Source organism: Octopus sinensis, linkage group LG9 (genome assembly GCF_006345805.1).
Source record: "Octopus sinensis linkage group LG9, ASM634580v1, whole genome shotgun sequence".
NCBI classification, from domain to species: Eukaryota; Metazoa; Mollusca; class Cephalopoda; order Octopoda; family Octopodidae; genus Octopus; species Octopus sinensis.
The window spans coordinates 98,797,554-98,814,374 of NC_043005.1; the positions used below are offsets into that span (position 1 = coordinate 98,797,554).

The following is a 16,821-nucleotide window of genomic DNA, read 5'->3' on the forward strand; positions in this document are numbered from 1 at the left end:
TAATGGTGAGTGCTTGTTTTTATGGCACCAGCACTAGTGAGGTTACCATGCAGCCTGCAAAACTTAAGATCTGCTTTGACTGAATGAAGTTACAGTAGGGAAGAAGATGGCATAATGCTTGGGGGATGAGTGGTCAGAGAGAACAGAGCAGATTTCTTGCTGTAGAGGATCTGTATGACTACTGAACACTAGTGAAGAGAGGGCAGGAGTGGCCAGGGTGGTGCTGGAAAGAGATAAAAATATTGGTGATGAGATGTTAGGGTAGACTTTCAAAGTGAGTGGGAGTTCTTGACACCACATGATTATTGTAAAATGATTGTCATTGTTATACAAGCAGTGTCATTCATTTCTAATAGTCTGCCATGCCTGGCCATGGGGAAATATTACCTTGCTTGGAAACAGGTGATGGTTGGTAACAAGAAGAGCATCTGGCTGTGTGTGTGTGTATAATATATATATCATCATCATCATCATTTAACGTCCGCTTTCCATGCTAGCATGGGTTGGACGGTTCAACTGGGGTCTGGGGAGCCCGAAGGCTGCACCAACCCAGTCAGATCTGGCAGTGTTTCTACAGCTGGATGCCCCTCCTAACGCCAACCACTCCGAGAGTGTAGTGGGTGATTTTATGTGCCACCGACACAGGTGCCAGACGAGGCTGGCAGACGGCCACGCTCGGATGTTGTTTTTTATGTGCCACCGACACAGGTGCCAGACGAGGCTGGCAGACGGCCACGCTCGGATGGTGTTTTTTTATGTGCCACCGACACAGGTGCCAGATGAGGCTGGCGAACGGCCACGATCAGATGGTGTTTGTTACGTGCCCACAGCACGGAGGCCAGTCGATGCGGTACCACAAAGATACAAATTCCATTGATGTTCATCTATTTTGATTTGGTTTGATTTTCACTTGCCTCAACAGGTCTTCACAAGTGTCACAAGAAGGAAGGTATGCACAGGTGGACTGACTACGTCCCAGGTAGGGGCCACGGGTTATGGCCTGACTAGTCTTGCCGGGTCTTCTCACGCACAGCATACTTCCATAGGTCTCGGTCTCTAGTCATTTCCTTGGTGAGACCTAAAGTTCGAAGGTCGTGCTTCACCACCTCGTCCCAGGTTTTCCTGCGTCTACCTCTTCAACAGGTTCCCTCAACTGCTAGGGTGTAGCAGTCGGGCTTCACTACCTCGTCCCAGGTTTTCCTGGGTCTACCTCATATATATATATAATTTAAAAATAGGATAAAATATTTATAAGAATTTATCAAGTAGTTAGCATGAAAAACCTCATAAGAGAAATTTTTTCACTTAAATATATTTGTTTATATAATATAGAGGGCATTACTATACATAAATGCCACACGCTTGGGCGGCTTTGGGCGGTTTGGTAACGAAAGGGTTAAAAACAGAAATGGTTTTAAAAACAGCTGAATTCTGTTTTTAAATGACTTGCTTCAAGAGTTGCATTTGGTACGATGTGTTTATTTATTTTGGTAGTTTTGACTTTAAGAGTCCCTCCAAGCATGTGGCATTTATGTATAGTAATGCCCTCTATATTATATATATATATATATATATATATATATATATATATATATATATATATATTATATATATATATATATATATATATATATATATATATATATTCACTATTTTATATCCAGTTTCAATATTGACATGGGTTGGATGATCCAAGAGGCTTGTGCATACCATCTTGCTGCAATATCTTAGTTTTGGCATATTCTATAATATCATATTGGAGTGAAATCTGTGATTAATATGACTGACATCTCTTACTAGTAAAAAAATACTTCTGTTCTAAGTTGTTCTTTAACCCCCAGGTCATTCACGACCCATTTGACCTATAATCAGAAGTGTTCTAACTGTGACCATACTGTCTAAAACACACCCAGTGAATCTAATACTGCATTCATTATCTTCCTTAGCTATGTTAAGGTGGGATTTGAGGCTGATTTGGCTGCTTTTTCAAACAGATTTAGCAACTACATATAGAGGCTCCAATATATGCTTGTTGAAGTTTGATATGTGGCTACAAAGCAATGAAAAAAACCCATTTAAGATTGTATTGTTTTGCTAGATTCTGAGACTGTTTTATTCAGTCACCATATAACTAAATTATTATTCACAACAGTCAAAATATTTGATCATGCTTATTGATAAAGGAGAAAAAGGAGATTGGAGTGGGAGACCTTCCCCTCCAGTGCCATTTATTTAATAATAATGATATATAATATTCAATGTGTCTGTCAATATCTGAAAAATTTTCCAAACCATTTATATAAAATTCAGATTTTAATCAAATTAATGCCAAGATTGTATTTTAACTTGTGTGAAACAGTATACTGCTTCCCATTAATTTTGTTTGAATTTCTATTGTATTTGGTGTTGTGCTCAAAATTTTGAACCTTATATTTATTAGGTGCAAACTTGACAATGTGGTGAAGATGTTAGCTTCCTAACTGCATGGTTTCAGGTTCAGTACTGCTGTGTGGCACCTTGGGCAGGAAAACCAAAGCCTTGTAAAGGGATTTGGTAGTTAGAATCCTGGAAACAGGGAAACACTACCCTGCTTGGAAACATGTAAAGTTTAGTAACAGGAAGGGTGTCCAGCCATAGAAATTAATCCTGTTGGACCACAGAAAAGTGGACATTGAAACAAATCTGATTATTATTAAATCCATAAGCGTAGATTTTGGACTTGTGATGTTGCTCATTCTGTTAGCAGGAACTCAAGTATATATTATTTGACTTGCCCAGAGATTAAACACATGCTTACTAGCTAAACTACTGTGCTTGATACTTAAAAGCAGCATAACTGTATGATTTGGCAGATGGTACTATGCCCTTACTTATAGTTTTAGGTCTCCATGTAGTTGTGGGCAGACATTCTGTTGGACTCCACCCTTCACACAATGGAACATTGTAGATGTGACAGTTACGAAGGAGGGCCTCATTAGCAGGTGTCTAGTACTCATTTTAAGCTAAGTACACTGAAGCGGTGTGAAATGATGTACCCTGATCAAGGATACAACATATCAACCTGATCCAGAAATTGAACATATGACCTTATGATTGTAAACTTAACACCCCAACCACTAAGCCATGTGTCTTCATATCTAATCCTTAATCAATACTTATATGCCCTATTCCATTGTCTTGTATTATAATTAAGAGATTTTTTTAGTGTCAAAGGTTTAATATTCTTTATGTTTTTGTTTTGTTTTGCATCTCATTATAATAATGAAGAGGAGAATGGTGGTGATGGTTGTTAGCAGGATCACCTGGTAGCTTTGTGATGTTTATTTATGTTTCTGAGTTCAAATTCTACCATGATTGAAATTTGGTGTTCAGTCCTCTGAGGTGGTTGTTTAGCTTTCAGGCAAGCCTTGATCCAATAAAACTATGATTTAATTCAGTCCATAATGTTTACACCTTTTTCTAAATATCTATCTATGATAAATCAGCCAATAGGTTCATTTTTTTTCTTTTAATATGGTGTAATTTGACAGATTTAGCTGCTATTACTAGCAGACTGGGCAGTCATCTCAAGGCTCACTTTCTTGTTCACTCTCTCAGGAGTTGGTACATTTAGTAATTGTAAAGTATCAGGGTTGATTTGTGTCTTCATCTCCAAAAATGTGCAACTTCCTGCGCAAGTCAGAAACAATTTACACAAATGGAAATACTTAATTGGTTCTTTTTTGTTTTTGTGTTTGTATAATGGCCCTTCTAAAATGCAATAAAATTTTGAATCACTTCAACCCATGCTTTATCAAGGAAGCTTCTTCCCTGTTGTATGCCTATGTGTGTGTGTGTTTATATGTACACTCAGCTGCTATATTATTAACCCACTCTATGCAGTTTATCTTTTGATACAATTACAAAGAACTAATACAGTTTTGTAGGTTTAACTTGTCCTTCATTGTTCTTGGTCTGTGGAGTCACCTGAATAATATTTTGTTTCTTTTTGTCTCCTCACATTGTCGTTTCACTCCTAGATGTCAAATCAGAATGATAATCTACTTGAACATAAAACAAAATAAGCAGGAAGACGTAATATACTTAACCAAAATCTCACTGAAGTTCTTTATATGGCTGAGAAACAAAAATAACACATTCCCAACAGTTGTTAGGCAGACGTCAATGACAATTTCACTGTGGAGGATATGGCATAGCTTGGCTGTAGTCTGTAGTGGTTTCGTCTGTTAGTTGGCTTCAATTAGTGCAATTAGTGCCTTAAACTATTTCTCAGTTTTAACCCCTCCACTCAGTCCTTGACTCCCTTTTGTGGGGTTCATTCTCTAGTAAGAATTCAGGATAGGTCTCCAGTTTGAGGATACTCTCCTCTCCTTCCTTCCATCCAGTCTCCGAGGCCCTGTAATGAGTCATTGCTATGCTCTTTCCCCTTTTCTAAGTAATAAAAATAATCCTTTTAATCTAATTTTCTATCTATTCTATTTAATGTATCCAGTCACCCACCAAACACAGACATTATAACAGTGTTGGTGCCTGCCTAACAAATTCCACTCACAAAGTATTGGTTAACCTGAGGCTATGAAAGGCAGATGCCCATGGTGCTGTACACTGGGATTGAACCTGACACAACCATGCTTGCACCTATGAAGGGATAATATCATTCTGTTAGTGACTATCATGTCTTGTTTTTATAATTTTGAATCCTTCTAGAGGGTTGCCTTTGCTTTCCCTTGTTTATTAGTTAGCAAACTAATTCTGGGAATTGTCTACTGGGTACATCTCTCTCTATCACAACGAACATCTAACTTTTAAATATTTCCCCTTATTAGATTTCCTTGTTATCAAGATTCATGATTAATTTGTTGAATGATTAAAAGTTACAGGAAGGCTAAGTCAGACATGAATTAAAATTTAAAAAAGACAAAAAATATATAGCTTCCTAATTTACATAAATATTTAGTCATCTCTCTCTATATAAACGGCAGTTTGTCTGTGTGTGTTTCTGTGTGTCTGTTTGGTTGTACCCTCACCCTGACCACGGCTTTCAACCGATTCTGATGAAACTTGACACACACATAGCCCAATGTCATAATTCAAAACTAACGCAGCGAAAATTTTGAAAAGTTCTCCCAGTTCTGAAAAAGATCGATAAATTCGACATGGGGTCGACAATCAGAAACACAAACCACAGATGGTCTAGGGGACGCAACTCGACCTTTTTAACTATCAAAAAAAAATTTACCATCATTTTTTCCCCATTTTTGGCTATTTTTTGGCTATAACTCTCTAAAAATGCTTTATAGTTATTTCCCTTACAAACCCGAGCAACGCCGGGCGATACTGCTAGTTATCCTATAAATGATAGATTTCTTTCATACCCTGTTAGGTATTTCAATATATGTTGTCTGTTGGTTCTGTTTGTTTTTGAGATCAGTACATCTTTAATCAAGTGGATTGCATTGCTAACTTCTATACACATTCATGCAATTTCATTATTTCTTTTTAGATGCTGCCTAAGGGCACTACTATATTTATATAGTTCTCTAAGAACATTTACAGGAAGTCATTCACTTTATGCCTGCCTCTACTTTTTATCTGATACACCTAAAAGCTTTCTTTTTTCTTTAAACCATCTTATCACTTACTCTTTTCTCAAAATCAATTTCTTATTCTCTTGTAGCTTTTCTGCTTCTCTTCATTCGTGGTATTTACCATTCTTTTTATTTAGTTTACCTCATTAACGATAGAGTTAACTTTACCTTGTCTGCTGCAACTGATACTACTGTATTTTGGTTGGTGTAGTATGTACAGTTGTCCGAATAAAGGATTTACAATATCTTGTTTCATACTTCATGATACTAAAGTTGATTTCGTCTTTTATTCCCTTCAGCATTGATAGATTAAGTACCAAAAATATAGTAGGCAGCAAATTGGCAGACTCATTATAGTGTTGGATAGAATACCTAGCAGTATTTGTTCAAGCTTTTGGTACTCTAAGTTCAATTCCCTCTCAGATCAGCTTTACCTTTCAGATGTCTGAGACCACTGAATAAAGTATCAGTGAGACAGTGTTGGAGTTGGTTCTTTTCTCTTTCACCCTCTTTCTCTATGTATCGGCCACATTCCACTCACAAAGAACTGGAGAAGGGTCATGGTAAACAACTCACAGTTTCCCCTTCTCCAGGAATGGAGAAAGGTTCAACAAAAGCATAGCAACTTCTTGTCATGAACAAAAACAAAAAGACTCCCCCCCCAAAAAAAACACGTGTTACTGAAGCTATCTAAGGACAGTCTAATGTGCAACACAATAGGTACAATAGTAATAAAGATAATATTAAAAAGTAAGTTTAATACTATTTCTTTCCTCTGCTGCAAAATTTGTGTGGCATAAAGAAAAAAAAATGGAAAACTTGAAATTTTGGTATTTTTGCAGTTATGAAACCTGCAGAATTGTTATAATTTATGTATTTACCTGGCTTTATGTGTGCCACTGACTAACTAAGCTTGTAATTCAGTTATGAATCCCAGTTTTAAATCTGTTTTGCACAAGTTCCTAATATCCTTGACAGAAACCTGCTTCTCATCATTTTCTATATCCTGAAAATGCCATAACATGGACATTTTTTTCCATATCTATATCAAAGACTTTCATTGTATAGCTCTCGACTGTTGTCCGATATTCTATCATTTTAAACTACTTCAACGTTTTCCAATAACTTTTGATCTTTGAATGTTTATTCCTTTGATGTATATTTAGAGTGACACTAACGATTGTATCCGATGTTGGTATGAAACCCTGTATTTTTATTGCAATTGCTTTTTTTTTTTAAAGCATTAGTAATGTTTGTTACAACAGAATAGTTGTTTATTATGTGGAACCTCAGAGAGGATGGGAAATGACAGTTGTGACATTCATGGCTTTCGCTCAGCTATAATGTCAGCAACTCTTGGAGTAGTTTAAAGAATCAATTAATCTTATTGTCACATCACACAAATACAACAAATTTAAATATTCTTAAAAAAATTCCTAAAAGAAGCATCTTCAATACTACACTTCATTTCTAATCTCGTTCCCTTTCAGATCCCCTTCTTCCACGCGTTGTTGCCTTCATCCAGGAGTTTCCCGAGTTCCTGCAGACTGTGGTCCATTGTGCCCGGAAGACAGAGGTTGCATTGTGGCCTTACCTTTTCTCCAAAGTTGGCAACCCAACAGATCTTTTTGAGGTGAGAATGTTTCCTTGCTTCAATATATTTTCAGGTTTTTTTTTTTTTAGAAAATATAAATAGATTTTTTTAATATAAATTATTTTTATATTCAACTCAAATTTATTTTGAAAAAAGAAAAGAAAAGGGATGTAAAAGATATTAGTATTAAGCTGGAAATTTAATTTCAGTTTATGCATCCATCATTAACAACTAGAATTAACTAATGGCAACAACATTTAGTGTTTATTTATTTAATGAAAAGCTCCAAGATATGGATTTTTAACATTACTCACAGTATCTGTAAAAATTGTCATCCTTATCCTTTTCTGTTTGTTTTTCATACTTGCATGGCTTAGATCAGTGGTTCCCAAACTTTTTCAAGCTGCTGCACCCTTGGCACCCAAGCCACATTCCTAGCACCTGCTCCCCACTCACCACCACAAACATAAACAACTGCAGCAAATTTTTTAAAAAGATGTATTTCACAAATAAAACTTCACCTAATCAACCCATTATTTTAATTTTTTTTACATCCACCCTATTATCACCCCAGTTTTCTTTAAGGGCCCCGCACCCAGATTTTTCCACTACCCCCAAGGGGACAGCACCATCCACTTTGGGAACCACTAGGTGAAATGGTTTATGACATTCTAATGAGCTCTTATTTGCTCTGCTCCCATAAATGGTTTGGTAGACTACTGCACTTAATATTGGGTTGTCCTGAAAGTTTGTGCCGACTTATAGTAGCTTACCTTTCTTTATTTTAGAACATGCTTGAGTTCATAAAATAAGATTTGACTACACCTCCATTTAGAGCAAAGTTTAAGCTGTCTTTTCGTGGAAGAAGGTTTATGTTCCTATAACCTGTGTTAATCCTGTAACCCTTTAAAATGGAAGATAAGAAAGTTCATTTTCGGCACTTGATGCTTTGGGAACCAGACAAAAATTGCTGCAGCTCGGCTATTCAGGTCTCCGCAGAATAGTCTTAATGGTAAAAATTTCAATTCCTTGGATGATGTAAAAAGATAACTTGATGAATTCTTTGCCATGAAACCACCTCAATTCTAGGAAAAGGGTATTTTCAAGTTAAAGGAAAGATGGTGATGCATTGTGTAACAAAATGGTTCATATTTGGTTGATTAAAAATGTAATGGCAAGTATTTATTGACCTTTTTCTTTCCTTTAAAAATCGGCACAAACTTTCTGGACAATCCAATACTTAAAAGCAGTGTAACTGTTACTTGCTAGAGGGTATGGTTTGGCAGATGGAACTCTGCTCTTGATAATAGTTTTAGGTCTCTATGTAGTTGTGGGCAGACACAGACGCCTTGTTGGACCCCACCCATGACACAATGGAAGGCCTCATTAGCATGTGGCTAGTCTTCATTTTCAGCAAAGTTCATGCTGGCTTGATTTCAACAGTTAGATACCTATCTATACACAAATCACTTTACATGGGGTATGCTGGGTATGTTTTTCCTTTTTCCTTCTCTGGAGAGTTTGTCTTATTCATTCTTGGCAAAACTAAAAGCTTCTCTCCATTTGTTCATGGTAAGTGTAACTGAAGGAGTCTGTAGAAGAGAGAATAATGATAGTGAGAAACAGGAGGAGAGTGTGAAGGAAAAGAGAGTAAGAATATGTTGGGAGAAACAGTGATTGGAGTGTCAAGAAAGAGACAGTGCTAGGTACTGATTGGTGGTAAGAAAATTGACCTGGAAAAACATGAGTAGTGTGATGAGGGAAGAGGGAGTATCAGAGGGAGTGAGGTTGATGGAAGATAGTGTTATGGAAACAAAGAAGAGTGTTGTATGTCAACATAGAATGATAGAAGATGAAATGTGTGAGAGAGAGAGAGAGAGGATTGAATGATAATGAATATAGATGATAGTACCAGAGAGTAAGTGATGGATAACATTTGAGCTGGTTAATGTGAAAGGACAGTGAGAGATGTCAATAAAAAGTGACATAGAAGGGATTGGTGGCTAGCAATAAAGAGTGATGTTAGGGTTATTGAATATGCATAGCTCCAATTCTACAGGCAGTGTAGTACAATGAATAGGAGAGGGGTGGGTATTAGATTATAAAGGTAATAAAGAGAAGGAAGAAAAAGGGAAAGAGACAGAGAGAGCAATAAATTGAAACTAGTAATTAATGAAAGATTCAATGTACATCTCAAATCTTCAGCTATTTTTGTTTCAGCTTCTTTTATCCATGTATTTGGTTGATTTTATTGTTTTTTAACTCTTGTTTACCATGGTCTAGCAGAACTATGATCACAGACTCTTCCGTATGTTTCCCATAATGTATTTGAGACTATTCTGTCTTGTCTGGGGAGAGTCATTTTTTTTGTGCCTTATAATGTAACTCACTCACCGGTGAAATATCCACTTATTTCTTATTTTTATTTTCCTAAAATTTTCGTTGCGTCTTGCAACCTTTTCAATAGTCTTGACTCTCGCAAACCAAATCCAAAAATGAAATATTTGAGATTATATTATCAAGAATATCTTTAGTATCTTAGTATGCCTCTATAGGAAGTGATTTGAGGTAGAGGGAGATTTGGCTGCTATTTCTATTGTCATTTTGAGCCTGCTATTTCTATAATTGTTACATACAGTGTTCAGGTGCAGCACAACTCATCAGAAAAAGGTGAAAAACAGGACAGAAAGCAGTCGGTAATAAGTCAAGTAAAGAAAGACAGCAATGAAAAGCACAACTGCATGCACAATGCAGATTAAAATGCAAAAAGAAGAAAGAAAAAGGGCAGAAAAGTGAAGAGTAAAAGAGTCTTAAAGATGAAAGGGTGCTTAGGCCTGTCAGAAGTAGAGTTGACAAATTTCCAACTAATGTTGATCCTTTATGTAATTCCTTATTTCATCCGATATCATTACAGAAATAGATAAATTGATGGGTGGCCTTGTTTATACATCTACTTAATATTGTGGGTGGCTCCATTGATTAATAGAATGTGATGTGTACATTTTATCATTTTTCTTCCTTATGTAACTTAATGCCATGAATTGTTATGTCTTGGTTGATGTATTAAATTTAAGATAAATAAAAGCCTGGTTGCATCTAATATACTAATTTTATGGTTACTAATACTGAGTAACATTATTGAATTCGGTTATTTCTAAGCAGGTAATTCTGGCAATGGAAGTGTGTGAAGTAGATTTTTCAGACATTTCCAGTTAGCTCTTCTAGAGTGCATATTAAGTTCATTCTGAAAGCCCTATAAACATTTATATTTAGGTTAAAAAGTGTTATATTTAGAGATCGACTCCATCTTGTATTAGATCCTGTTGTTACCTGTAGGAAATAGTGCTGTGGAAATGTCAACACAGCAAGGAATTCCCAGTTTTAATTCCAGACATAATCAATATTGGTGGCGCCATGTATTGTTAGTTGTTTTCATGTTAACAAATGCCACTAATCATAGCTATTTTAATTCCCCATTTCTCGTTTTATTGCCAGACTTAAAAGCATTTAATTCACTTTTTGAACTCATTGTCTTTATTTTTTCATATCTGTGACCTGTTTTCTTCCTCCCTCCCCTCACCCTCTTTCCCATCTCCTACCTACCCTCCTGCTGCTGCTGCTACATTTTATATAGTTCCAATTGTCCTTGCTCTCTTTTCTCTTTTCTCCTCCTCTACTCTTCCTTTCCTCTCTCTTTTGCTTTTTGCTTTTACTATTTTCCTCATCTTCATCTCTTTTTCTTATACTTCTCCTACAAGTACTCCTCTCTCTCAAACTACTACTCTTACTCATCCTTTTTGTCTTTTCTTTCTTGTTTTCTTTTTACCATCTTCATGTCTGACACTGTTATCTGGAATATAGCTGACTTTTCCAAACATGCCTCCACCTTCTATTTATCAAGGTGCTAGATATTTCTGTATAAGAACACATTTCTTCACTTTCAAATCTTATATATTTCTCCTGTATTTATCTAATTTTCTCAAGTGCATCATCGTGCACTTCCCATGTTGGCATGGATTGGTCGGGTCATTATGATCTGACTCAGTTTTTATTTGGAGTTGCTGTTCTTCCAAACAAGTTGGTGCATCCTGCGTCACTCTTACATCCTTAATTTGGTATAATTTCTATGGTTGGATGCCCTTCCTAATGCCAACCACTTAGTGAAAGAGAGTGAAAGGAGACAAGGTATGGGTGTGTGGGAGTTAGGGAATGTGAGAACAGTAGGAGAGGGAGTAATGGAAGAGAGACAGTATTAGCTACATATTGGTTGCTGGTAAGAAGATGAAGAAAGAGCAACAGCATGGGGTAACAATATGGATGGGCAATGGTAATGGGGAAGGATTGATGGATAGCAAAGGTAGGTGACAGTTTTAGATGTCAATAAGAGTGTCACATGAGAGAGAGAGAGGAATGGTATGATAATGGTGGATAGTTGTGTTACTGGATATGGACGAATTTTAATATCATCCCTCATTATACAAGCATTATGATGAATGTGAGGTAGAGTGATAAAGTATGATGGTAGAGGTGAGGGTCTTTAAATTCAATTTTATGTCAATCCTTCTTGTCTATCATAGATCAAATGATTCTGCAGATCTGAAAGTTGTGCACCAATTTATGAGAACATGTAGCTTTAATGCTGCATAGTTTCCTTCCCTTCTACTACCATCATAGCTGTAGAATCGGGGCTTATTTCACAGTAAACATATTAACATTATGTCTTTTGAGTACCTGCACAATGACTGTAGGTCAAATTCTTCAGCTAATTTCATAAAAATTGTTCTCCTTAATTTTTACTATTTTTCTTTCTTTTTTGTTATTGTTATATTTTTTTTATGTATTCCTCACCTCATTCCTTCTGATACATTAAGCATTTATTGACTCTATTTCCAGTTACAATAGACTTCCCCTGTGTTTCAATAAATTTTCAAAATAACCAAGAATTTGAAGAGTTTAATAAAGCAACAATTTTGATTTATTTATTGGAACACAGCTTTCAAAAATAGTTTCTTAAGTGCAGCCTTGGATGCATGACTAACCTTTTTTGTTACCATATTGTTGCTGAAATACAGTGTTTTTGTTTCAAGTAATTTTGAAATTAAAGAAGAATTTAGTAAAATAACTTTTGTCATTGTTAAGCTGGTGTTTGGAACCTGAAATTCTGATGGAAGGTTTTGATTCAGTCCATATTAAAACAGGAAGTTTGTATCATAGAACAACGATGGTCTAGAGTGGGTTCAAAAGAGCTAAGAAGTTAGCATCACAGTTACATGGTCTTGGGATCAGTCCCACTGAGTGGCACCTTGGGCAACTGTCTCCTTAGTATAGCCTGGTATTTACCAATGCCAGGTGAATGAAATTAGTAGAGAGAAACTATGAAGAAGTCCATCTCTCTTTCCCTCCCTCCCATTCCCTTTGTCTGTCTCTCACTCTCTCTTTTACTGCATCCAGGAAGTGGGTGGGGCAAAGATAGTAATCCAAATTAGTTTACCTATAACCCTCGTTTTGTTTTTATTTTTTGCTGTGGATGTCTTTTTACTGTTTTGTTAATGAACTTCTATAAAAAGTATTCCAGATGAAACCATCTTAACTCTTTTTTTTATAGGCACAGTATATCTAGGACTACATTAGCCAACCTGTCTTTGCATTTTAAAGATGATATTTTGTAAAAGCATGGTATTTAGAGCCCAAATAGCTAAGACAGAGGCTTGCAAAGACAAAGAAATAGGAGAGTAGAGAAAAAGATGATACAGTTAGAGGTTTGATATCATGTATACATAGCAATGGGATATGCAAAAAGAAAGCTGTTTGTACATGTTCTGAGACATAAGTGGGGTTGGGGGTGGGGGTCTGGATTGCTGGGCTGAGTACGAGAGAGACAATCAAGACATCATTAGGGACAAGTGTGTGTCAGCGATAACTTGCTTTTATACTGAAAAAAAAAAATGAATCATAAAAGTGCTACTCTAAGGATCTTTTAAATGTGGAAAATGCATGGAAGGGAGATAAAAAAGTTTACCTAAAGGAGATCCAGCAGAGGGAGCAGCAAACCAAGGTGATAACAGTATGGTAGATAGAACAATTAAGGTTATGAAGGCAGGGAAAGGAGCCGGTCTACTGAAAATAGTTGATGAAATGTTTAACCCTTTTGTTACTGTATTTATTTTGAGATGCTCTGTGTTTCTTTCGATTACTTTAAATATAACAAGGAATTTAGTAAAATAACTTAGTTATCATTCAGCTAGTGTTAAGAACACAAATTGTGACTAAGGTTTGGTGGAAAATTTTAATTCAAAACTTAAGAAAACAAGACATTTGTCCTACAGAGCCAGGGGCGGTTTCAGCCGGGTTGATAATGAAAGGATTAAAATATCTGGTATGTGCTATTCACATAAATAGTCAACCAAGTAATACAGGAAGGTGTCATACCCAGTAACAAGTAGAACATTATCATTGTAAATTGCTACAAGGGCAAACGAGGTGTTCTAGAGCTAGGAAACTACAGAGGCATTAAACCTGTGTTTTTTTAAACTCATTTCAGTCATTAGGCTACAGTCCTGTTAAAGCGTCACCTTATGAAAACTGGGCTGTTGCAAAATTGATAGAAAGCAGGATTAGTCTGAATAAAATGCAATTTGGCTTTGTGATAGAAATGGGTGCCATCAATGCTGCCATATTCCTTGTGAGATATCTACAATAGAAGTACTTAGCTTCGAGTAGGCCCTTGCAATTATTATTTGTTGATACAGAGAAGAATTTTAACTGGTCTGTATGGAAACAAAGGATAAATGAATGGCTTGTGAGAGCAATTTATGTTTAGAGGTGCTGTTAGCAAAGTGAGAGTTAGCGATGAATTCAGTGAAGAATTTAGAATGCAAGTGGGTCTCCATCAGGACCCAGTCCTCAATACCCTCTGTTTATTTTTATTTTCCCAATCAGTCCAGTTTTAAAAATCCAGAGGAGTGTAACTCTTTGAGCTCTGACCTCCTGAACCTTATTTGACCATATACCTGGCTTCCTGATGCACTCCACCCATAGAGCAGTGCAACAGTATAGAGAAAAATAAGCCATCCACCAGTAAACCTGTGTTATGGGCTCAAAGGTTTAGGACTGGTTTCCATGGAAACTCTTGTATATGGAGTTCTTTAAGCAGAATTTGTAGATCTGGAGAAGACCTAGAATTGAAAGACCTTGAAATAAACTCAGCAGAGACTAAAATTTTAGGCAGTAAAAAGAGAAACAAGACTCTGCTTTCATAAAAAAAAAAAGAAAGAAAAAATGGCTGTGCTCAATTTTCAGAAAAAGAGTCGGTAGAAATTCTATACAGTGTGTCCATTGTAAACAATACATGCACAAGAGATATAGTGGGGTCACAGGTAGCCTAATGGAAAAAGTAGACATTGTGTCTGGCAGGTGATCAGCAGTAATAAGCACGAAGACCACACAAGAAATAAATTATCTCAGAAGGATCACGTGCAGTAGTTGATAGCTTTTGTTACTTAGGTAACTCAATTAGCAGTGACGTTGAGTGTTGTGAATATATTATAAAATTAGTTGAGTAAAAATAGACTAGAAAAAAGTTCAGAGAGTTTTTATCTCTGCTGACAACAAAACACTTCTCCTTCAGAATGATGCTTATGTGCAAAGAACATAGCTGCATAAAAGTGGGATGTTCATCCTCCTCCTCTTCCTCTTCTTCTTCTTCTCTTCTTCTTCTTCTTCTTCTTCTTCTTCTCTTCTTCTTCTTCTTCTCCCCTCCTCCTTTTTCTCCCCCTCCCCCTCCTTTTTCTCCCCCTCATCCTCTTCTCCTTCTTTTTCTTCTCCTTCTTTTTCTTCTTCTCCTCCTCCTTTTACTTCTTCATCTATCTATCTGTTTCCCATGCTGGCATGGATTGTGCAATTAGGAAGACTTTGTTGGTTGTTTTTCCCTCTTTCATTTCTTGTGTTTTATATTTGTCTCTATTGGACATTATTACTTCTTCAGAGAAAGATCCATGTCTTTTTTTTTTTCTCTTTCCCTAAGAAAATGTAATCCAGCAAAATGGAAACAATCACCAAAATGAAGCTGGTCTGCTCCTCTGTACACATGACAACAAATTTAGACTAAAACTCACTCCATTTCAGGTGAAAAGGGTTAAAAATTTGGCAATTTTACTGAGCTGTGGTCAAGTGTGTTTTTATTGTCAGTATTCTTAATAGTAATAATAATAATAATAATAATAATAATACTTTCTATTAAAGGTACAAGGCCTGAAATTTAGGTAAGGGGACTAATCAATTACATTGACTTCAGTGTTTTGCTGGTACTTTATTTATCAACCACTAAAGGATAAAAGGCAAAGTTGACCATGGCAGAATTTGCTTTCAGAATATAGCGGCAGACAAAATGCTACTAAGCATTTTACCTGGCATGCTAATGATTCTGCCAGCTTGCTGCCTTAATAATAATAATAATAATAATTATAATAATTTCTACTCTAGGCACAAGGCCTGGAATTTGGGGAAGGAATAAGTCGATTACATTAAGCCCAGTGTTTCACTGGTACTTATTTTATCAACCTTGAAAGAATGAAAGTGAAGTTAACCTTATTGGAATTTGATCTTTAAATGCAAAGAACTTGAAGAAATATCACAAGGTGTTGTATGTGAGACCTTACTGATTTTGTTAATCCAATGCCCTTCACAATAATAAAGTTAATCCTTTCTACTGTAGGCACAAGCTCTTAAATTTTAGGGGAAGAGGCTAGTTGATTACATTGACCCCAGTGCTTAGCGGTACTTATTTCATTGAGGCAAAGTCAACCTTGGTAGAATTCAAACTAGGAATGTAAAGTCAGAAGAAATGCTACAAAACAATTTCTCTGACATGCTAATGATTCTGCCTCAATAATAATAATAATAATAATAATATGGTGATGATAATAATCCTTTCTACTATAGGCACAAGGCCTGAAATTTTAGGGGTGGGAGATAGCCAATTACATCGACCCCAGTGCATAACTAGTATTTATTTCATCAACTCTGAAAAGATGAAAGCAAGGTCAGTTTCGGTGGAATTTGAACTTAGAACATAAGGACAGACGAAATGCCCCTAAGCATTTTACCCAGTAAGCTAACAATTCTGCCAGCTCGCCACCTTAATAATAATGATAACCATAATAATATAATAGTCCTTTCTGCTATAGGAACAAGGCCTGGAATTTGGGGGAGGAAATAAGTCGATTACATCAACCCCAGTACTTGACTAGCACTCAATTTATTGACCCCAAAAGGGTGAAAGGCAAAGTCAGCCTTGGCAGAATTTGAACTCAGGATGTGAAGACGAATGAAATGCTGCTAAGCATTTTGCCTGGCATACTAATGATTCTGACAGCTTAATAATAATAATAACAGTAGTAGTAGTAGTAGTAGTAACAACAACAACAACAACAACAGTAGTAGTAGTAATAATAACAGTTGTAGTAGTAGTAGTAGCAGTAATAATAACAGTTGTAGTAGTAGTAGTAATAATAGTAGTAGTAGTAGTAGTAGTAATAATAATAATAATAATGACAGTAATAGTTGTAATAATAATAATAATAATAATAATAATAATAGCAATAATAACAATTATAAGAACAACAGCAGTAATTTAATAAA

General features: G+C 36.1%; 1 protein-coding gene across 2 annotated transcripts in view; it reads left to right on the plus strand.

The window, feature by feature from the left end:
- LOC115215369 (guanine nucleotide exchange factor subunit RIC1) overlaps nucleotides 1–16,821 on the plus strand; it is a 341,602-nt gene that overhangs the window by 199,939 nt on the left and 124,842 nt on the right. For both annotated transcript variants that reach the window (XM_029784517.2, XM_029784518.2), the window contains exon 23: nucleotides 7,079–7,221. In XM_029784517.2, coding sequence (XP_029640377.1) covers nucleotides 7,079–7,221 — 143 coding nt within the window. The remainder of the gene's footprint in view (nucleotides 1–7,078; nucleotides 7,222–16,821) is intronic.